The sequence below is a fragment of the Oculina patagonica genome, chromosome 1 (assembly GCF_052425735.1).
Source record: "Oculina patagonica isolate OP01 chromosome 1, crgOcupat, whole genome shotgun sequence".
Classification (NCBI taxonomy): Eukaryota; Metazoa; Cnidaria; class Anthozoa; order Scleractinia; family Oculinidae; genus Oculina; species Oculina patagonica.
Window position 1 is genome coordinate 44,357,712 of NC_135758.1, and position 23,205 is coordinate 44,380,916.

At 37.6% G+C, this 23,205-nt stretch overlaps 3 protein-coding genes across 3 annotated transcripts; 1 reads left to right on the top strand and 2 right to left on the bottom strand.

Moving 5' to 3' along the window:
* Positions 1-193: 193 nt before the first annotated feature.
* Positions 194-4,411, top strand: LOC144633407 (uncharacterized). Its single transcript, XM_078492287.1, has 3 exons — positions 194-487; positions 2,072-2,222; positions 3,964-4,411. The coding sequence occupies exons 1-3, from the start codon at positions 422-424 to the stop codon at positions 4,353-4,355; spliced, it is 609 nt and encodes a 202-aa protein (XP_078348413.1). The 5' UTR covers positions 194-421; the 3' UTR covers positions 4,356-4,411.
* Positions 4,412-8,149: 3,738 nt separating this feature from the next.
* On the bottom strand, positions 8,150-11,230 carry LOC144647248 (trypsin-2-like). The gene is made up of 2 exons (XM_078507023.1): positions 11,104-11,230; positions 8,150-9,754 (listed from the first exon to the last, which is right to left on the bottom strand). Exons 1-2 carry the CDS (start codon positions 11,228-11,230, stop codon positions 9,129-9,131), a joined length of 753 nt encoding a protein of 250 aa, XP_078363149.1. The 3' UTR covers positions 8,150-9,128.
* Positions 11,231-15,113: 3,883 nt separating this feature from the next.
* Positions 15,114-21,074, bottom strand: LOC144633262 (sushi, von Willebrand factor type A, EGF and pentraxin domain-containing protein 1-like). The gene is made up of 9 exons (XM_078492107.1): positions 20,905-21,074; positions 19,901-20,083; positions 19,625-19,804; positions 18,824-18,997; positions 18,523-18,690; positions 17,792-17,977; positions 17,183-17,368; positions 15,868-16,053; positions 15,114-15,291 (listed from the first exon to the last, which is right to left on the bottom strand). The coding sequence occupies exons 1-9, from the start codon at positions 20,990-20,992 to the stop codon at positions 15,116-15,118; spliced, it is 1,527 nt and encodes a 508-aa protein (XP_078348233.1). The 5' UTR covers positions 20,993-21,074; the 3' UTR covers positions 15,114-15,115.
* Between the last annotated feature and the right edge of the window lie 2,131 nt (positions 21,075-23,205).

Sequence of the window (23,205 nt, forward strand, 5' to 3'; positions counted from 1 at the left end):
TGCAGTTATTTACTTGTCCATACACTCTCATACGTGTTGAGGTTAAGGCAACTAAGCATTTCAGTATTATAAGGACAGAATTTTCAGTGAAAGCAATACAACATATCCCTGGTGCCAAATGACTTAATGATAACTTGACCAGTAAATAATGGCCAACAAATTCTAATTTAATCATTTAATGTTGTATCTTTTAGGTTGTGCAAGGCCTCTTGGTTTGGAGAACAACAAAAATCAGGCAATCGGGATCACATCACCTGCAGCTTCTATAAACTCTGACCATCGACCCAGTGCTGCACGACTTAATGGTCCTTTCGCTTGGTGTCCATCACAAAAAAGATATTTACAAATTGATCTCGGTAAAGATTACAAGCTAACGGCGATAGCTACACAGGGGGGCGAAGGCCGAAAAACGTGGGTAAAAATGTACAGAATTAGCTTCATGGCTGGTGACACAATTATTAATTACAGCGAGTCTGGATCACCAAAGGTAAGAGTCACGTGGTACGCCATCTGAGTCATGTTATCGTCATTGTTATAATCATAATAATAATGATGATGCACAAATGACGATTTCTGGACTAAGCAATTGTTGTGCCTTTACAACTCAAATTGAACATTGCTTTTGAGAAAAAAAAAAGCTGCCATCAGTCGTCACTGGGTAGTGATATAATATTATTGGATAGTATGTGTCGTTGCTTCAAGCGACGACATAAAGACAGTAACATTGTTCGAATTAATGCTCTTTTTAACTCTGACGCTGTCTTATTTGAGCGTAAAACAACGCTCATAATGTACTTTTTTCAAGACGTTTCGACCGAGAACCTTCGGTCTTCTTCGGTTTGTTAACATGACAGTAAAAGCAACGGCTTTTTTAACGGTTACACATTTGTACGCGCGCGTATGTGAAACCGTTAAAGGAAAGCCGTTGCTTCTGCCACAATTCAATATTAGGACCTCTTTATTTCGGTAGTATACAATTCGTTGATGATGAACTGCAGATGAAAATAATAACCATGTCGTTACTAAAGAAGGGCCAGTATTTAAATCAAACTTGTGGGAGATTTACATAAAGCGATGCTGACGTCTGTTTAACAATATTTATTTAGCGAGAAGCCTAAAAGTGCAAAATTTCGTGTCCTTGCGAGGTGCAAGTGAGAAATACCGTAAAATTCTAAAAATAAGTCTTGGGCTTATATTCATCAATGTTCCTTTTAGGTTGGCTTATTTTCGGATAGGGCTTACATATCGTGTGAGGGGAAGCTTATTTTTGGATGAAAATTTGCTTTTTACAAATCTGTAGGATCCTAGATGACAAGATGTGATTTTTTTGAATGTTTTTGGGGGGGCAAGCAAGAATACCATACGGTAAAACTCTCTAACGACATAACGACATGAAACCCAAAATAATTCGTGCAATCGTTACTACAAACATTCCAAATCTCTGGGGATACACCATAACAACATGAAAACAAAAAACAACAACAACATAATCGGAAAGGTTATACCGTAAAATCCTGAAAATAAGCCCTGGGATTATGTTTGCTCAACTCCTTTTCAGGTGGCCTTATTTACTCAGATAGCTTATAGGGGAGGGTTTATTTTCGGATAACAATTTTCGTTTGTAATTCTTGAAATATAACTATATGAAAACCAAAATAAGTTCTCAAGCTACTCTGATCGTATTTTTAACAACGTAAATAACAAAACAAGCTCTACAATCGAAAAAGTTACAAGCTCATTGGCTTACATTCGTTAAGGCTTATTGTCGGACGAAATTTTGCGTCTAAGATTTGGGGTTTGTTTTCTCGAGGAAAGAGGGCTTATTTCAGGAATTTTACAGTACCACACACGGTACACTGTCATTATCAACCTAGTTAAACATCCCAGCTCACCACGAGTCTCTCGTAGCTGAGTTGGTTAGAGCGCCTAACCGGTATCTGGGAGGCCATGGGTTCGATTCCCGTCGGGGACTCAGATTTTTTTCTTTGTCCCGTGAACACTTCATCTTCATTAAGCTACACTTTAGTTGACATTTTTAGCTAATCGCGCGTTTATTTTGTATTCCTTTAAGAATATCGAAGCAAACAAGGACGCATCGTCTGTCGTTAAATACAAGTTTAAAGAGCCATTCGTAACCAAGACTGTACGGATTCAGCCCCAAACGGCTGGCACTGAGTCAATCTGCTTGAGGACGGAGTTATACGGCTGTGATCCTACGCCCGGTAATATTTTTATCTTACATAATCAATTAACATTGTTTTCTTTTGTTACCATTTCTAGTACGCATGAACGTTTATCCGTTTATCTCACTCAAACGGCCTTCTTACTATTAGTGTGTACAGAAAGCCCACACACACTGATCAATACTCAGCCCATGACTCCCACAAAGTACCAAGTGCACGCGACAAGACCGAATAGGTAGTATGGGTAGAAGTAGAGCGCTACTGCACGTGCTGAATGCTAGTAAGATGGCGACATAACAAACGCGAAGTTGCACGTTTTCTTTATCTTGTGGAAACAAGGTACTTTTAGCAACGTTCAATTTACAGTAAGAATAATTTTCAAAACTCAAAGACATGGAACAGAAAAAGTAAAGCCACAAAAAAAGACCTCCTGAGAGGAAAAACAAAATCTTCACGTGCAAAAATAGAAAGTTGTACATTTCCTCAAGGCCAATATGCAAAATTCAAGTGAATACCCATACCACCTTTCGGTCTTGTCGCGTGCACTTGTGTGCTTTTTTCCGACAACCTTTCTCGGATTAGCTGTGAATAGTGAAGCGTAAACAATCGACCTCATTGCCTGATGAAGACTAGCAGTATTACAGTCGAAACGTCGCGATCAACATCTCAAAGCAATTCTATCGTGAGACAAACGAATAAACGTTGATACCTATCTTACACAACGACAAACAATATTCACATCTATAATGACATTTTTTAGTATTTTTTTTATAGATTTTGGTATTATTCTTCTGCAAATGACTTAAACATCCGAAAATGTGTGTTATAAGCGACAAGAGTGTTAACCCTATTCAGACCGGGGAGGGGGGGGGGGGGGCTTTTGAGGCCCGCGCTGACTTTGAACTCTTATAACATTTTAAAGATTTAACCAAACGCTGCCAAACTTTCTGAGTTTTCCTAAAATTTCTCTGGCAATAATTTGGTAGGGTTGGATGATGTGTCAGGAACTTGACATCACCATGGCAACGGCATTTTGACAGGCATGTTTTCCCAAATTTGTAATTTTTAATGGAATTATTTTTACATTTTTACGGGTCTAAAGCACATTTTTATTGATTTTGAGTACTTTGAAGTAATTTTTGGGTGGTTTTCTGGCATTTTGGAAAAAATTTGAAATCTAAGATGGCGGATCCAAGATGGCGGCTGTTTTGACATCATGATGCAATTGTCACGTGATGTGACGTCACTATCCCACGTGACGTTTACCAAAAGAAAGATGTTTGGACATACAACACATCCTATAAGTTTCATTGTGATGGCTTAAATATTCTGGAAAATACATAGGGGGGAGGCTTCCGAAGCCCCTTCCCCCCACCCTCCCCCCCACCAGAGAAGGTCCAAAAAAACCCGGTCTGAATAGTCACAAAAGTGCAGTCAGTAATAAGACTGGAAAAATAGGTCTTCCACAGAGTTAGTTAATACTGCCGGTATTCGATCTATATGAAAATGATTAAGTACGCGTGTAACCCGCAGCTCAAATACATGATCTCTTATTATTGTCATTGGCAGCTAGAGCACTACACCGGTATTGCAGAGGTTGAAAAATTTAGTGTTTTTTTTTTTTCACTCTTTGTATTCGCAGCTGCTACAGTTGTACACATAACTGCGGTGATCTTTTTTGAAGAACGTTTTTCACCAGACCAGTTGCACAGAATATAACAGTGTTTTTTGTCATTGAAATAAAGATCGAATTTTAGTAACTTTTATATGTTTCCTTTAGACTGTATTCTGGTTGGATCAATGTTCTGGGGAATGTGGGTGTACAATGAAGACGTATTTAACTACTACAAAGCTTACATCACAAAGATGAGTGACACACACGTTGACTTCGCCTTGAAAGTAAATAAAGGTCAAACGCGCAGTTACAAGAGAACTGAGCCAGTGCTAATACTTGATAAAATTCCATTAATGGAGGATATCACTGTTGGTTCACCAGTTATAGCCGAACACAGAACCGATCGTCCACAATGGTATCGAACCGGTACGGTCAAGGGTACTTCGGGAACAGGAATGGTGTCAGTAAAGTTTGATGACGGTAAACTGACAAAATGGGTCAGACTAGAAAACCTCCGCTTAGTGAAACGACCACGCTTTTGTGAGGATAATATCTAACACAGAGGAAAGCAAGGTTGAGTAGGAGAACTGAAATACGATAAAAATAAGAAATACGATAAAAATATATTATTTTGTTTTACAATAATTACTGTTAAGAGAGATAAAACATGTCAGTTACGTAACGCTTAAGAGCAAGCGATTTTAAAAAAATTGTTATCAACCTGTTGCAGGTTGAAGAAACTGTAGAGGCAGTTTATAACTGTGTAATTTGACTGTACAAAATAAAGTCATGAATATAGCAACAACTATTTTTATTCTTGGTATAAACTGTTTTGTTCTATTTTAAATCAAAGGCTTCTCGAGTATTTCAACACCAATCATATATTACACAAGTCACAGATCGGCTTCATGCCTAACAATCGAACAGCAGACCATGTTTTCACACTCCGAACTTTGATAGACAAGTACGTCCATAATCACAATGGCAAAATTTATGCCTGCTTTGTTGATTTTAGAAAAGCTTTCGACTCAGTCTGGCATAATGGGCTTTTAAGTAAGTTATTGCAAATTAATTTAGGGGGATCCTTCTACAATTTAATTAAAAGCCTTTATTCTAAGTCTTCTTGTTCGATAAAAATTGATCAGTATCAGACACGACCCTTTCAATATATGAGAGGTGTACGACAAGGTTGCGTTTTAAGTCCACTACTTTTCAACCTTTATATTAACGATTTACCGTTCTCATTTGAAAATATTCTGTCTGATCCTTTTGTCCTACCAAACGGTACAAAATTAAACGCTCTACTATATGCCGACGATTTAATTATTTTATCACGTTCCAAAACAGGTTTGCAAAACTGTCTTAACACATTAGACACATACTGCAACACGTGGATGTTGAGCGTAAATCCCAAAAAAACCAAGATAATGGTTTTTCAAAAACGTGCGAAAAAATGTACTGAACATGTATTTTACATAGGAAATCAAACAATTGATGTTGTACAAGATTACACTTATTTAGGAACCAAAATATCTTCTACAGGAAATTTTAAAATCTCACTTGATCACCTAAAAGAGAAAGGACTTCATGCACTTTTTAGTTTGAGAAGACACACAAATTTTAGTAGATTGAAACCTTCTCTTGCCTGTAAAATCTTTGATGCAATGATATCTCCAATTCTGCTCTATAATAGTGAAATTTGGGGTGGTTATGTAAAATCTGATTTTAAGGCCTGGGATGGTTCACAAATTGAAAGAACACATGTACAGTTTTGTAAACGCTATCTTGAAGTCAGTAATAAGGCTTCTAATGTTGCATGTAGAGCTGAGCTTGGTCGATTTCCTCTCCTTATCACCATTAATCAAAGAATCCTCAATTATTTGATATATCTCCAAGAAAAGCAACCGGATTCTTTTGTTAGACAGTCTTTTCTAATTTCATTAGAACTTCACACCGCTGGTAAAAATAGTTTTTACTCTAATCTTATGAAGATATCCGAATATTTTAATTTTGGTAATTTTAATCCTGATTTAGTAGACACCGCAAAAGTGACAATGTTTCTGCAGTTAATGAAACAGAAATATATTTCGTATTGGCAGCATACTCTACAGCATTCTCAAAAACTAGAATTTTATAGATCTTTTAAGAATGAATATGATACCTCCAATTATCTAGAGTTAACTAGGAGAGTTTCTGGTAGGAGAACATTAGCTAAATTACGTATTAGCAATCATAAGTTAATGATCGAACTAGGCAGATATAACAATACGCCCAGACATAATAGGCTCTGCCCGGTCTGTGATTGTAATAAAACCGAAGATGAAATTCATTTTCTCTTTTATTGTTCCAAATATGCAACAATAAGAAATAACTTTTACAAGACAATACAGCCTATCATCTTAAATGTCAGCCAACTACCAGTGCCTGACTTGATTTTAGAATTAATGAATTCTCCCGATCATTTTGTTACCATGCAATTGATTAAATTTATATCATCTTGTTTTGATTTACGTAACAAAATACTATCAATGTAATTAATTTTATATGAATTATTTTTGTTTTTTACTATATATTATTATTTTATTATTTTTATTATTATTATTACTAAATAAGTTTACGCTTTTGCAATATTGTAACAAATTTACAGTCATGCAAATAAAGCTTGTTGTTGTTGTTGGTATCTATTAAATGGTACCAATATATAATGTTCGATGGTTTTTCCTTTTCAGCGCTTATGCAGCAGGGCTTGTAAAGAACGCAAACTCTGCCTTTGAAATGTTCGAAATGTGGTTTCTCGTCTCAGCCGTAACGATTAGTTTACAGTCAACTCCCGATAACGCGAACCTTCAAGGGAAATTAAAAAAATGTAGGTTGGGGGGAGGGGAATATAACCGCATGGTTTTGCGTTAGTTAAGAGATGGTCTTAAAACCGGTTTTGCATTGTATTATTAGACATTCAAGTTAGTGGCAATAAGTTACCTGAACCCTTCTATTTACAGTACCTTTACAATCAAACACCGTTAATTGAAATATCGCAGTGACCACAGAGAGTGTCCGAATCAACAAGGTACCCATATTAAAAACAGGTAAATTTAATAGCGAGGGTCCAAAACAGCTGTTCGAAATATGGAGGCAACCGTATTAAGGACATCCGCGCGAAAATCTCCTGACATTGATTTTTCTTTCTAAAACCATTGTGAGATTTTGAGATTTTACAACTGTGATATTTTGGTTTACTCAAATCTAAGAGTCGAAAATGTAATAAAGAATAGGGGGGCACCATATTCGTTGCTTAGAAAAGGTATTTAAAAGACCACTCTTAATAGGAAAATTGGGCTACAGTGTCTGTTTGTCCAAAAATCCATGAAATGCAATTTTCGCTTAAATCTCGAAAAGGCTAGGTCTAAAACAGGTCACTCAACTACCGTATTTATTCGATTAACCTCCCTGGGCGCTTATTAAATTTTTGGACCTTGAGAGTGGGCGCTTATTTGAGGTGGGTGCTAACTTGCGGCTGGACGCTTATTAATTTTTAATTTTTTTTTATCATTTTGCAGCAAACGTGATGTTGTATCAAATCAGAATTTTTAACTTTTGCGCCCACATGAACATTGCAGTCGAAACTTTGAGGAAAATGAATACTCCTCTTGTGCAATTCAGTTGTTTTTTTGTTTTTGTTTTTTGTTTTGTTTTGTTTTTTTTTTTTTTGGCGGGGGGGGGGGGCTTATTCGAGGCTGGACGTTTTAACTTTTCATATGTGGTGGTCGCTTATTCGAGGTGGGCTCTTATTCAAGATTGGGCGCTTTATCGAATAAATACGGTATGTGTATCTATTTATCAAATTGATGATAACTGCATGGTAACGCTCCTTGCGTTTACAGTAAATCTAATCACTTAGCGATCACCTAACAGCCGTGAGATGGCAGGATTCGATGTCGCGTGGGCAGAGAAATTAAAAAAAAAAAATAAACTTCTCGCACTGAAATTTTGTGTTATTTTTTTATAAGTTGTCGAAAAATTGGAAAAGAGAGTTGTCTAACAAAAAATGGGGCCACCGACCTACTGGAAAGGGCATGCGTATTTCTATGGTATGAAAAACAACAAGGAATCAACCTACTTGCACGTTTCACCAGTCTAAATGGATCCTATCGTCTTCAGAACATCTTCGCAAATCCTCGTGAATTTCTGGCCCTTTGTTAGGTCATATTTAGAAGCTGTAATTTTGCGGATGCTAAGAGAGAAGAGTTGGTATGTATAACTCTGGAAATTTTTTTCTAAATTCTGCTAGTGTGAATGGGATTTTAACGCTGGTAAGTCAATCAATCAATCAATCTTTATTAACGTGGTCGGCACGCTTAGCTAAAGAGCTTGTTTGCAGGTGCACCACAAAATAAAAATACAAAATTGAAAAATAAAAACTTCTTGGAAGTGTATACAAAGTGTATAAATTAAGATATAATTAAGAATAACTAGATATTTCAATATTGTCTAACTAAGAATAAAATATCAAAATTTAAAAATATTATTAAAAACAGTAGAATAGCAATCATAAAAATTGACAAACTTCGCGGTCAAAGTCCCATAAGATTTAATGTTCTTAAATTCGTCTTAAAAATCGTGTAAGTTTTTATTTTTCTTGTTTCGTCTGGTATAGAGTTCCACAGTTTCAATGCAGTATATCTCCACGATCTTAGGCCATATTTAGTTGATTTTACTTTAGGAAGGTCCACAATTGTGTTGCCTCTGAGGTTATAAGTGGAGCGTCTTATTGTAAGTGGAATTTGAAAAAAAGAATGGCTGGGAAATGGTATTGGTACCCCTCCTTAATTACCCGAAACTCTCAGGATTTGTCACTCTGCCGATTCATCCAATTCATCTAATTTATTTCTTATTTTCATTGTGATCATTATTTGACAAGTTACAAATGACATTATAAAGAAAATACAAGAATTACGATTTAAATGATACAGAAAAAATCCAATGTTGTTATTTAATAACGTTGACACAAAAAAATAGGTTACTTTGTAAATGAAACACTACATTAGGAGGTTTTCTGTGACCTTAGACCTCACGGAGACAATGCTTTTATCTAACTTAATTAATGGGTATGGTTTCCTACTGTAATTTCATTCTTTTTTTCTTTTTGTACTTAATTGTTATTCTATTTAGGTAACATTATATATATGGAATTAACAATAAAATTGTGTTGTTGCTGTTAAATGCTAAATTCGCAATATGAACTAAACATGTCAATTGGAACAATCGGTCTAGAAGGGCAAAACAACGGAACACTAAAGCAACACTTTATAACCCATGACGCACGAGACGATTTAATCGTCGGGATTTATTTGATCATTTATCCACTGAGCAAAAACCGTAACCCGAGTTAACACGTCATATTTTCCAATTCTACCGCAACCATCCCCCCAAGAAACAATACCCGCCAGTACCCAGCGTTGATCATCATCACTACCCGTAGGGCTATTTTTAATGGCCAGCGGTCCTCCAGAGTCTCCAGTACAACTGGTAACTGTCCCATTAGCAAAACCGGCACAGAACATATTACTTGTGACGTTGTACTTTGGGTGCGAAGATTTGCACTTTTTTTGGCTCACGATGGGTAAACTGAGGTGGTACATTCTCTTACGTGTCCTACGGCCGGACTCTGCGTTTCTCCCCCAGCCAGTAATGACCCCGATATTCCCCGGCTTCAACAAAATTTCATCATGGTCATTTTTTCTTAGTGGAAGGCAGATCGGTTTGACATAATCATTGTAAACAGCATCCCTGCTCAGGTGAATAAGCGCCACATCCGAGTCGTAGTCGAACAGGTGCGTTGAGAACTGGGGATGAAGTTCATACCTATCTGCCCGGATAATCTGTTCCCTGCCGTTTTCTTGTTTGTTAGTGTACAGTTTACCAAGACGGACTTCTAAATCCCAAATTGAAACATGATCTACAGTAAATATACAAACTATATATTAACTATAACATAATTTATAATACATACTCAACAAAATATCTGCTTTCTTTTTCAATGGCAAATGTGTATTAAGGGAATACAGTACAATACTGTTGTTAAGACTTATAGGTTAGGGTGATTTTGTGTATCACTCAAGTATGTACCTGTAAAGGCCTCTGAACTGACAGTTTGTCACCCTGTGATGGGTGCATTTCGATCCTCGCTGTTTCTGTGTCCTGTTGTTCCCTCAGCGGTCCGCTGTCGCACAGTTCTCCTGTTGTTGTGTTTTTTGATCGTGGGCATCCATGCTTCAGGAATTTCAATTCAATTATCCCTGTTGATATTATTAGGGTGAATTCTTATGTGGATTGCCTCTTTGACCCTGCCTCTATACCAGTGTGGGTCGCGATCCATAAATTTTACCTCATTCCAAAGCGGGTAGTGTCCGGCGTTGTTGGTGTGTTCTGCAACGGCGGAGGTCTGGCATGGGTACGGGCGAGTCGGATGTCCCGGTCGTGCTCTTTGATCCTGTCTTGCATAGGTCTTCCCGTCTCACCGATGTAAACTTTGCCAAATTAACAGGGAATCCTGTAAACAACGCCATCTTGCTTGGTGGAATCAACAGTGTCTTTCGGCCGTACTAGGTGTGATCGTAGTGTGGTTTCCGACTTGAAAACAGCCCGCACGCCTTGTTGTTTTAGGCAGCGGCGAAGTTGTTCGGAAAGACCTTTGACGTAGGGCAAAACCGCAGTGGATTTAAACTCTGTCGCGGGTTCAGCATTGATGCTCGGTTTTCTGGTCTTGGTGATCTTCTGCAAGAAAGACCGTTGCAAAACACACCAATGACGCCGGACACTACCCGCTTTGGAATGAGGAAAAGTTTATTGATCGCGACCCACACTGGTACAAAGGCAGGGTCAAAGAGGCAATCCACTTAACACTTCACCCTAATAATATCAACAGGGATAATGGAATTGAAATTCCTGAAGCATGGATGCCCACGATCAAAAAACACAACAACAGGAGAACTGTGCGACAGCGGACCGCTGAGGGAACAACAGGACATAGAAACAGCGAGGATCGAAATGCACCCATCACAGCTGTTGAAAACCAACCAATCACAGCGCAGCAGCGTGCTTAATAAGTTCACGCACAACCAGTCGACCTTATCGCCTGATGAAGACTAGCAGTGTGCAGTCGAAACGTCGCGATCTCCATCACACATGACTACGTCGTGAGACAAACGAAAAATACTTTATTATATGTGTTGTTGTTGTTGTTGTTGTTGTTGTTGCTTCTGTTAAACGAACGCAAATATTCTATATTGAACACAAAGAACTTACAAGGTAAACAGTGAGCAGCTGTTACGACCCATCTCTTCGAAACAAGTGATCCACCGCAGTGAAGTTTGTTGAACCTCGTGTTCCACACAATCACCATCCAGGGATAAGACCCCGCCGTAACCTCCATCCTTCGGTAAAAGTGATCATTATTCATAACGACTGGTCTCCCGCAGTCTACAAACAAATTTTAAATATACATTTTAATCGTGTGACTATTAATCTCACTCCCATAGCAATTCCTTCGTGCAAAACGATAGTAAAAAAACTTCCAAGCGCATGCAAATGTAGGAAATCGATTGCTGGTTCCACGTAAGCGTACGCCGAATGAAAGCTCGCTCTTTGTCCGTCCGTACAGACGCTGCGGGATTGATGGGGATGGGAGTCCAAAGGTAGCTAGCCATGGGGTGGAAAAGGATATCTTTTCTTTGCCGGAAATAAGAATAAAAACCTTGAATTTGGAGTCGTACACAAATATTAACGCAAAACATGTTTTTCTGGTTTCGTTCCGAGTTATTTTTTCTCCCATAAATTGTTTACTAAAAACAAAGGTAATTCATTCATCATCTACATAAAATTTTCTTAAGTATTGGGCAAAGATAAAAACAAATTCGACCTTGATTAGATTCAGTCAGCCACAAGGATAAAAAATTGCGTACACTTTGCAAATTTCAAACTACAAAAAAAGCAAACAAGTATTTACAAAGAATAAGCCTGCAATGTAGACGGTTTTGATCATTCCTGCATGCCAGCTGCTTACCAAAAGCAAAGGAAATCCATTCATCTACATAAAACATAAAATTCTCGAAGGTATTTAGCAACGATAATATAGGATAGTTTCACCTAAATAAAAATTACTTTACCAAATGCTTCAAAACAAAGTTATGCTGTTATATCGAAAAAAATCTCGTACACAAAATCTGCTTTAAACTGGCATCGTGTCGAGGCGAAATGTGTGTAACGAAACCATTATTAGAACGCTTAGCAGTAATTAAAAGATAAATTTAAGTGTTTGAATTCCAACAACTCATTGTAGAGAGGGTTTGCATTCTGACGCGTACGCGAAGATTCGACTGAATAAAGCGCTGTCGATAACAAATTTTGAACCAACAAAAAGAATAAAAATAGGCACCAGAACGTCGCGTTTATAAACATCTTTCTCAGTAACAAAACTTTAATACTACTTGTAACAATTGTAAATTAGGGGAGTACGTTCGTTGTGATGCACAAACTACAACGAAAATTCCATGCATAAAATGTGTGATTATAATGAAACCTGATCTGCTTGTACCTACCCATCTTTCTAAAGCATAAGAGAAAAATAAATCCTTTTGATTGTGCCAAGCGAAGTGGGTAGAGGTCTTTGATGAATCCAAATAGACAGTGTATATCTAGTAGATTCTCTGGAAAATGTTTGTATAGTTATTTGTAACATTATTTACTAACAGTAACAGTAATTTAACAAACGGCTTTTAAACTGAAATTTAGCCATTCCAAACATTTTGATACCAGTCCATTAGGAACAGTTTTTGTTTCCTTCCAAACACAAAATACGATAGATGTAACTCAACAGTAATTTAAAATGGCTCAACAACTCGAAATAGACTGCGTTCACCTTGTCAATGCTTAGTGGCCGAAGGGAATATATTGGCGAATTATATATAGTCTCGCAAAGTCTCATAAGTCTGTACGCAGAAAGAAGTTGCATCGGCGGTGTCGTCACCGGGGGTGAATTGCAGCGTCTGTTTCCTAGAAAACAAACCAACACATAGCTTTCTTATTTTCTGATAAGTAGGTTTAGTCATATTTGCTACTGATGCTCCGAATAATGTAGATAAAACTTCACTCATCTTGGAGCTGTGAAAAATATTCGAAATTAGCGAAAGCAAAGGAACGAGGTAAGAACATACAAAAGCACAGTCGAAAGTGCATGGGTTACCAGCTCTGATCCTGATATCCTTTCATCGCAGTTGTTGTGTTAACGAGAAACAAAAATACCAGTTCCTGTCGCGTCGCAGCGAAGAATCTCATATAATTTTTCACGAACGGTCACTTTTTTAACGACGTTCGGTGGCCGATTAAAACTATACTTCCCTGGATAAACCCTGTCTTCTTTCCATGCCATTTTTGGTATTATTCTAACTTCGGGTACGCATTTCGGCTATTTCTTCAAACAAAACACGTTTGTGCGATTCCCTGAAAATGGACGCCATATTGAAACAGCGCGAAGCACATGGCATGGAGATGACGTAATTCGCCGCTGCTGAAAAACTTTTCTGGGGGGGGGGGGGGGGGGGGCAAATTGATAACCATAGACAGATAAATAGCCCAAAAAACTCCCGATTTCTCGAAACTTCCGATTTCTCCTCCTTAAAGAAGTTAAGTTTTCGTTTTCCTAGGTTCAAGAAAATACAGTAGAGTATGAACAACGGCAGCCCGTACGTTGGCAAACAACTGATAGCATAAATAGTATCCATGCTAACTGATCATTTTAAGTGCTAAAAATCAATTCAAGCTTACCTTTTACGAAGTCATCAATCCAATATGGCTGGCAAGTCCATCTTTTCGAAGGTGATTCCCCGATTAAGAAACTATTTCAATTTGGATTTCAACCAAGCACGAGTCGATACAACTCAACGAAACATGGTGGCGGTGAAATTCAAATTTTCCCGGTACAGATCACGTGGTCTATGCAAATTAATGATTAAACGCGCACGTGACACTCCCGTGTTTAATTTAAAACGAAGCGTTCTTGATCTCTACTCTGGCTCTAAAACAGTTCTAAACGACTGAAACGAGGGGTAAATATTCGAATTCTCGGTTGGATTGCAAGCATAAGCTGCCTTTTATAAAAAATCTTGGATTCCAAGCATAAGACTCCTCTTGTAAAGGTATGTGTTTTAATGATTATTTAATTCACGGATGGCATTTTTAAAGTGCCATGAATGCGTAGCCTCCCGAGTGTCAGGTCAGTAACTCGCTAACAGTAGCCTGTTTACACATGCTAGCAACTCGCTAGCCTGCGTATTACGAGCATTAACAATACAAACAAACCAGTGGCCCTCTAAAGTTATTTACAATAGAATATAAAATACACTAGAATACGAAAAACTATGGATAAACTGTGTTAAAACCGCCTGCTATAAAATATCCTGAACTCAGAAGCCTAATACGAGAGGTTTTAAAGCTTTTATAAGTCGGTCTATTTTTCCTCAGATCCTTGCAAATCAAGAATAATATAAACTAACACGGCACAATACTTGATACGGAATCGAAATCAAGGATTATTTTCGTGACTGTCTACTCTTTATGTCTCCAGGCGGCATTCAACAAAGAGGCCAAGTGTTGTTTACTTTTATCACACATAAACCAGGAAGCTGAAGTTTGGAGAAGTTCACAGAATTTATAAGCACTCCTATGCTGTTTATACAAAAGACAAAAACTTTGATGTCGTGCTATTTCTAGCTCTGTCCTCTTGTAAGGTGACTGTAAATAATGCAGGCCAAAGCACTGGTCTAGTGGAACAGCTTAAATTATATTAATTCATTATTGTATAGTGTTTTATATTGTGGACTGAATCAGTACTTTTGCTGCAAGTCATTAAAGATTTCTTTCAAAGCATTTACATGTATATAGTGGCACTTTTCTCTTCAGCATTTTCATGGAAGTGAAATTTCATGATGATTTCATGATATTTCATGACTCATTAATTTTTTTCATGGCTTTATCATTGAACTTCTTGACGTGTTTCCATAAGTGGTGTTTCATTGAAAATTCAGGACCCATGAAAGTCAGGCCCTATTTAATTCATGGGTCATGAAAACACTTTAACTTTTTTCCACGAGAATTTAATGACCACAGATGAGGCCATGAAAAAGTATTTTGCAAGATTCACCAGTCATGAAATGATGTTCATGGTCTTTTCAAGAGATTTTCATGGGATTTTAACAAATCCGAGTTTCATAGTGTATATGCTCGCCTGTGTGTTGAAGAATTAAAAAAAAAAAAAGAAATCTCACAAACCTTTACACGAAGGTAAAGAACCATTCCATCTTCCATTAATGCAACTTAATTTTGGTGATCCGACTAACGTGTAGTTAGCGCGACACTTTATTTCAACTTCACCTCCTCCCTTTAACGTAACATACGTAATGATGCCATTTTTTATTGGACCAAAGACTGGACAGGAAGCTATAATAACAATAACGAAAAGTCGTTGTCGTTAAAAGCGTGGTTGTTTTTTCCTCGTGTCGCGTGTCTAGACTCGTGACACAAGGATTTGTGGGAAAACAGCAGTTGATCTCGGGATTAAAAAGTAGCTTTAAATTTTAAGTGTATCGTTTATCGTGTAGCAAATCGCACGCTAAAATTTTACGCAGCATTTTTTGAGCAACAAAAGGCATTTTCAATTTTAATATTTTTAGTGGATGAATGAAGGTCCAAGAAGGAATAATGCTTTTGGGGTAACTAGTCTATAGTTTTTAAAATGCAAAATTTTCTTTAAAACAGCTGTTCCTCTTTCACCGATTTCACCCTCCATTTCGCTATTGCACAATAGTGTAACACAAGGCGGGTTAAAGGGCCTTTCACTCATTGTGGGTTTGAAAAATAGATGAACGTTTATTCGTTTGCCTGATGTAAAATAAAAATTATTGTAGTGTTGTTGTTGTTGTTAAAACAAAGCTTTTGCCAGTTATTTCAATCTGACTTGCATTGTTATCCAGAGAAATATAGTAAAAAAATGTATAGCTATATAGCGCAACGTACCAATGCAGCTGAACTCCCCTTTGAACCACACAGTCCGGATACACACCATAATTGGCGATCCTTTAAGATAATATCCATCGCGACAAGCCAGAAAAATGTGGGTCCCATGCGTATAGTTGACTTGACTTGATCGGGGATAAATGATGTACGAGTTGCTTGGAATGAGAGGCTTTGGACACACCATTTCTAGAATTGAAAATAGTCGTGAAAAGAAAGCGTATGTTGTGCATGAACCGCGAAAATGGCTGAAAAAAGAAAGTCATTTGTTCCGCTGCCACACCTAAACTGTTGACGCACTCGTATCAGCTTGATTATCGCTATCTAGAAACACACGAGGGGTAACCCTCGCGGACATACAAGCAAATTCATACCCCCACAGTCGTAAAAGAAAGAAGGGGATAGAACACCTCCCCAGGGTTTTCGTTTAGGCGCATCGAAATTATTAAGCACTGAGTAGAAAACCCTTAGCTAACTCTACAAGATGACGCTTTTTTGTTGGCTGTGACGTCATATGGTAAATATGACTTCATTAGAGCCGCCATCTTGGGTCCGCTATTTTGGATTTCACCATTTTCATAGAAAGTCAGAAATAACGGAAATTGATGCAAAATGAAACCAGAATGCTTATGGAATGTTAAATAAGACAAACCGTACAATCTTGTTTCAAAGAACTGAAAAAATAAATAAATAAAAATCACGATTTTGGCCAGTCCTGCTTGTCAAATATCATGAACACATGGTTGAATCATCTAAATTTGGTATGAATGGATGAATGAACTGCTTCTGAACGTTTAAGAATAATAGAGTTAATCCTGTTTTCAAAATTTTGCAAAAACCTCAGGGAGGGAGGAGGGGAATGGCATGCACCCCCACGTATGTCCGAAGGTTAAGTGTTATTTCATTTTCACCACCAAACCAATTTGCTTTTGGTGTTCCGACCAACCTGTACTTATTGTGACACTTGCACGGCGGAGCCCGCCAATTTAAGCACTTGGGGTAAGATGGCTGATAAAATCCACTTTTTCAACGTTGCAGCCCTGAATTCTTCAAACTTCTTTTCCAAATTGCTTAAATTGGTGAGATCATGGTGTGAATCGCGTCAGTGCATACCTTATTTTAAGTTAACCACATCATTTCAACGTAAGATGCATGATAATGCCATTCTTAATTGAACGAAAGACAGGACAAAAACTATAATAATAATGACAGTCGTTTCTCAACGTGTTAATGAGTCATAGTGCTAGTCAGGTCAAAATTCCTTACACTGTCATTTGTTGTCATACCGGAGGGAAATCTATTATATAGCAAAACGTACCAATGCAGCTGAATTCCTTCTTGACCCACACAGTCTGGTTGCACACCATGATTGGCGATCCCTTAAGATAATATCCATCACGACAGGCCAGAAAAACGTGTGTCCCATGAGTGTAGTTGACTTGGCTTGATCGGGGATAAATGATGTACGAGTTACTCGGAATGGCAGGTTTTGAGCAAAACATGGCTAGATATGAAAATGGACACAGAAAAATGTGACATTATTAATTTGTAATATTTGTTAGCTAATACAACAAATATAAAAACATGGTAAAGGATTACTCCAAGACATATTGTCAGCTTTCAATAGGAGGATTTGGGCACAGTATTGCTGCAACTGACATCAACACAAAGCAATGCTACCTTGATATGTTTTGAGCCAAGAAGCTATAATGACAGAGAGTATTTCTCAATTCCATTACCAGTCAGCTCAATCACAAGCATTTCAATAAACATTTCTTAAACAGTAGGAATCAATAAATCAATTAGTTCATCAATCAATCAGTCAATCAATCAATCAATCAACCAACCAACCAACCAACTAATCAATCGATCGATCGATCGATCAATCAATCAATCAAACAATCACTCAATCAATAGCAAGACGTACCAACGCAACTGAATTCCCTTTTAAACCAAACTGTCTGGTTACACATCATGATTGGCGATCCGTTAACATAATATCCATGGCGACAGGCCAGAAAAACGCGCGTCCCATGAAAGAAGCTGACTTGGTTTGATCCGGGGTAAACGATGTACGAGTTACTTGGAATGGCAGGTTTTGAGCAAAACATGGCTAGATATGAAAATGGACACACAAAAATGTAACATTGTTTAATTACATAATGTATGTTAGCTAACACCTATAGAATATAAGCACTGTGAAAGGATAAATAAAAAGAAAACACATATTCTTGGCTGAAAGTGATTGTCTTTCATCGCCATCATGGTATGAGGGTGAAGTTTAATAGGAAAACGGAGGCTTATTACAAAAATAACAAGTTCTAGAGATTTTGACATAAACAATGGCCGTAAACAGAGTGTTATATACGACTTTTACCGCGTTTGTATTCACATTTGTAATTATGTTTTTCCATAAGACCGCCTGGTCTTAATAATATTGTTTTAGGACTATGTCATATGTTATGCTACCTTTGCTTCTCCAAGATATACATATTTGAAACAGAAAACAAGCAAACAGAATAAAAGTAGAGATAAAATAAGGATGTTAATGTTTCCAGACAGACACAAAAAACATATCTTTGACATCCTTTAATCGTAGAACGCAGTTTGCAACGATTGCCAAATTAAAGATACCCTTGATGTGGAGGCTCGGCTCACCTTCGCAGACTGGAGCAGTGGAATTCCATCTGCCATGAATACAGCGCAGTGCACGATCTCCAACCAACTGGTATCCAGTCTTGCACTCAAAGGTAACCACTCGGCCATGTGAAAAGCGTGTACCAAACATCCTACCATTTGGCGGGTCCCTAATCTTCAAGCAATAGGCTAAGAGAAAAAGGTAGGAAATGTAAGGGCGAGAGGGTATAAAGTGTCCGCTTCAGAGGATTTGGGAACTTGTAACACTGTCAATTGTTTATCATAAGCATACATAACAGAAAGGGAAAAACAAGCGAATTACCTTTACAGAATGGAACCCTGGCACTCCAGGCTCCATTGCTGCATGTAAGAGTTGACGAACCGAATAAATCAAAACCTGTTAAACAGGAGAAGCTTGCATTGGCACCATGAGTATTGTCAATTCCATGTAAAGTACCGTTAGCAGGAGCTCGCAGACGTACACATGGCCATAATTCTATATAAACAACAACAACAAATAAAAAAAATGAACGGTAAATTCTGAGTTTGAAAACTTGGCCAGAAAAATAAAATAAAATGTGGCTCTTTATGCATACTGTTTATGTGATAGATATTTTTCGGCTTAGATCAAATAGCCTTTAATTTTAAAGTTCTACTGTCGGCTTGTTAATTAATTGTTACTTTATCGAAGTGGGGAACAGCGCAAAGAACGGCAAGTGACAAAAAAAACAAACAAACAAACAACCAAACAACAACCAAAACAAGAAAAAAGAACGAGCCGAAGGCCTGAAACGGGCCAAATCATAGTGAGTCAAAATGCCCGAGAAACGAACGACGTTCGAACCGCCGCCATACTCACGCGTTGCGCTCATGCTTTACTATGCTCGTGTGACTGACTAGGTATATTAATCAAGCCTGCGCGTACTTGGTGTGAGTCACTCAGTATACCTGTGAACGGAGGTCTGAGGTTCTGTAACCAAGACAGTGCAGAGGCTAAGAACATCGCGTTGTAAACATACCTAGACAATGGACAGCTGCCGTTTGGTCTTATTTAAAACCAAGGTTTAAAACTGTTTTTTTTTTTTTTCGACAGATGCTCTACCATTATAGTTTTGCAACTTACTCTCACAAAATGGCACCATTCCATTCCATCGTCCATTAATGCATTCCAGCCTCGACGAACCAATTAGACGAAAATATTTATTGCAACGAAATTCCACGGCAGTCACGGCAGCTTGGCCGACGTTAGGGCTTGCATGAACAACTTGACCATTCGGAATATGACGTAGGTCTGGACAAAACCCTGAAACAAATGAAGCGTGATCATAATAAAGAGATGAGGGGATCCCATAGAGATCACCCTGTATCGAATAAAGAAGAATACTGAAACTGATCATACCTACACAACTGAACTGACTTTGTGTCCAAGTATTCCCAGTACATCTTATTATGGGTTTTCCAACAAGATAAAAACCTTGTTTACAACCAAACAGGACCACACTGCCACTTGCGTGCTTTCCTTGATTTGACGGATAAATAATGGTTGAACCATAGGGAGGAGTAGGTGGATCACATGTGGAACCTTTAAAAGAAGATCACAGCTATATATAGCAGAGAGTAGAGGTACAGAAACGAACGTTACCTTATGTGCTATTGGTTTATATTAAAATAACTTCATTATTTTCCGCTATTTGTGTAGGACTAGCAACCGTTTGAGGAAAGTACACAGTGCCACTTACATGAAGTCCTGCCGCTTACGATATTGGATTCAAAAATAAATGGCAGATGCATTTAGTAATTTGCTCTGCATGCAGTGATCTTGATTGCTAAATCACTGTAAGTGATCCACAAAACACAGTCGAATGTCCGTAAAATATGGTAAAGCAGAGTTGGAGGATTAAATCTTAACGTTATACGTAAAGTACGTTACCGACTTATCTTTTACAAACTTTTTGATTATAGACAATAACACGTTATTTTAAGACCTTGACCGATAACTGTTTACGCTAGGTATATCATGATATCTGTAACAACAAATATATCAATTTTTGTAAATTGTAAATTTTTGGTACAAATAACCTGCGCTGTTTTTGTTGTTCTCGTAATTTGTCTACTGTTTTGGCATACCGTGACAAGTCATTTGTCGAGTTTGTGCCACTTTCTTGGTTTCTTATTTACAACGCATGGATGTGAACACAAAATGAATAATCCCCCTAAACTTCCTGGCGACATCCTGCTTCGCCGATCAATTCTGTTATCCATTTCATAGCTTAAGCTTGAAGTGAATTGCATTGACTTTACAGTAATGTTGCTCCCAAAATATCTATCAAAGGAGTACTAAAACCTGATAAAAAGTCTCATCCTGAAGCTACAACTTATAATTAACGCTAATCTGCCACTTACCATATCCAACGATCATGCAAATTATCCAGAAGTAAAAAGCCCAAGCAACATGCCTCATTTTGATGCGGAAGATTAACCCAAAGAACATTTTAGTTTGCACGAAGTTGGCACTATTCAGAGGTCCACATATTTGGCTTAATTTGAGGAGACTAAACGCAGAAACGTGTGTGTGTTACTGATATCTAATTAATGAAACATAACCTCATATCGCAGGACAACCATCTGTTTTCTTAACAATGTCAAAGGGCCATGCGTTCGTGTCTTGAACACTTGCCAAATAACAGCTAGAGCTATTTTGGTTTTTAGAACTCCTCAGATGCTAGTGAATTAAGAGATCTATATGGTAAAAAAAAGTTTAATTGCACACAATAAACAGTCCGAGGCACTCTATTTAAAAGGACTCCAAAGCGCGATGGAGTATCACCACCTGTTATAATTAATAAAAATGAATGTTTTTTTTTTTACATATAACTGTAATCTCAGGGGCATAAATGGAATAAACACTGGCGATCAGCACGTACTTCCATACTGCGTTATCATCTTTGTTAGCCGGCCAGCGCGGCAGCTACTTAGCGCGTGACGCGCATGGCTAGAGTAAATATCGTAAGGTTAAATTTTTTCCATTGTTTCATTTTCTGGATCTTGCCTCTAAAGTTAACATTACTTATAAAAGATTCAATATGTTTTTCCCCGTTGCAAATTGTGGCTGCATAACATAGACCTTGCCTCAGTCATAAAGTCGCGCAAAATAACTGCTATCGGGTGAACGTAGACTGTCATTTTGCCAACTATATAAACTACTTTTAGAGCCATGCAATTCGAACAGCTCATGGCCAGATTGTTAGGAAGTGAAAAACTTACTTCACCGTATTCCGTTTTGTTATTTATAATAGTACGGATTACGTAGACCAACGTAACTTCTGAGAAATATATTCCCACAATTAGGAAACTGCTCTCCTAGATATTTCCTCGGCCAGTCTTCTGATAAAATAACTTTTGCCACCTTTGAGGGATTATCTATAACTGAAAGGTAAAACAATCGGTAAGCTTAGCCGATCATTAGCTATGATCTGGTAAAAGTATGTTAACCGTTGGCGTTTTGAGCTATACTCGTTCGCCCCATAAAACTCTAATTATAGGGCTTTATGATGAAAATAAAAGGCGTTACTCTGGTTTTAAAAAATGTTAAGAAGTATTCGTAAAATTTCCGTAAAAAGTCCCAACGTTTCGGCTAAAACTTAATTAGCCTTCACCAGGGGAAAGTGATGAAATGATGGAATTTATGAAAAGGACGTTCTTTTTTTATAATATGCAAAAAACTAAATTTAGAAATTCGTGCAGTAAATGCATGCCATCATCGCGTTTTAGCGGATTCTTGCAAGTATTAATTTCCCAAGCCTCAAAAATACGTCTTGAAAAGGAGGCATGCAGGTTTATGTAATTGGTATAGCAACGTACAGTGGAACCCCGATATAACGATATGCCAAGGGAGCAGTAAAATAAAATCGTTATATCGAGGAATCGTTATATCGGGGTTTCGTCCCATACATTTTACTGTAACTTTTGTCGGGACATAGAACATACAGCATCGTTATATCGGGAATATCGTTATATCGAGGATCGTTATATCGGGGTTCCACTGTACTTACTTATCTGATGATAAGAGTAGGGAAGAGCCAAAGTCACCGTAATAAAACACTAGACAATTATTGTTCCTTGCTTTTATTGTTATCAGCAAAATCACAATCTAGTTGGATAAAAATAATCATTGCACCAAATTGTGTAGCCCTGAAATACAACGGCACTCATTTTCTCCGCTGTATGTGAGCAGACTGCTAAAACATTAATTCGTTCTATGCTTTTTATACCTTGTACTCAGTATCCCGATTAAAAGATTGCTTTTGTTGAATAGTGCGGAGATAAATGATACTTTATTTGTTATTTCTGTTATTATTAAGAAGTACTGATATAAGGACCCTCGTTGCAACATGTTGTTTGGCCTGAGTTAAACTGATAGTCCACCGTAACTGAAACTCTTGACTTTATCTTGATTCCTTAACAGGAATGTAAAAAAATGTAGTTTTAGGGATTGTTTTAGAAGCTGAAAAACGTGTAGAGAACACTGACTAAAGGCAAAACAAAAAGAATGCATTTATGAGTTAATCTGCTTCCTGTTCTACAGGCCAGCTGTGGAGTGTTTTTTTTTTTGTAAAGGAGTATGAAAGTGCAATAAGTTATACATGGGAAATCAATATTTAAATATTATAAAGGGAAAGGTAATTTATTGCAACTCTGTGAAGT

What these genes read in the sequence shown, in the direction of transcription:
- LOC144633407 (XM_078492287.1), top strand. Translation starts at nt 422, where the DNA reads ATGTACAGAATTAGCTTCATGGCTGGTGACACAATTATTAATTACAGC. An exon ending in GCGAGTCTGGATCACCAAAG is followed by an intron (nt 488 to 2,071) that starts GTAAGAGTCACG and finishes TATTCCTTTAAG; the next exon opens with AATATCGAAGCAAACAAGGA. An exon ending in CGGCTGTGATCCTACGCCCG is followed by an intron (nt 2,223 to 3,963) that starts GTAATATTTTTA and finishes TGTTTCCTTTAG; the next exon opens with ACTGTATTCTGGTTGGATCA.
- LOC144647248 (XM_078507023.1), bottom strand. Translation starts at nt 11,230, where the DNA reads ATGGAGGTTACGGCGGGGTCTTATCCCTGGATGGTGATTGTGTGGAAC. An exon ending in AGCTGCTCACTGTTTACCTT is followed by an intron (nt 9,755 to 11,103) that starts GTAAGTTCTTTG and finishes TATTTACTGTAG; the next exon opens with ATCATGTTTCAATTTGGGAT.
- LOC144633262 (XM_078492107.1), bottom strand. Translation starts at nt 20,992, where the DNA reads ATGTTCTTTGGGTTAATCTTCCGCATCAAAATGAGGCATGTTGCTTGG. An exon ending in TTGCATGATCGTTGGATATG is followed by an intron (nt 20,084 to 20,904) that starts GTAAGTGGCAGA and finishes CTTCTTTTAAAG; the next exon opens with GTTCCACATGTGATCCACCT. An exon ending in AAGGGAATTCAGTTGCGTTG is followed by an intron (nt 17,369 to 17,791) that starts GTACGTCTTGCT and finishes TTTCATATCTAG; the next exon opens with CCATGTTTTGCTCAAAACCT.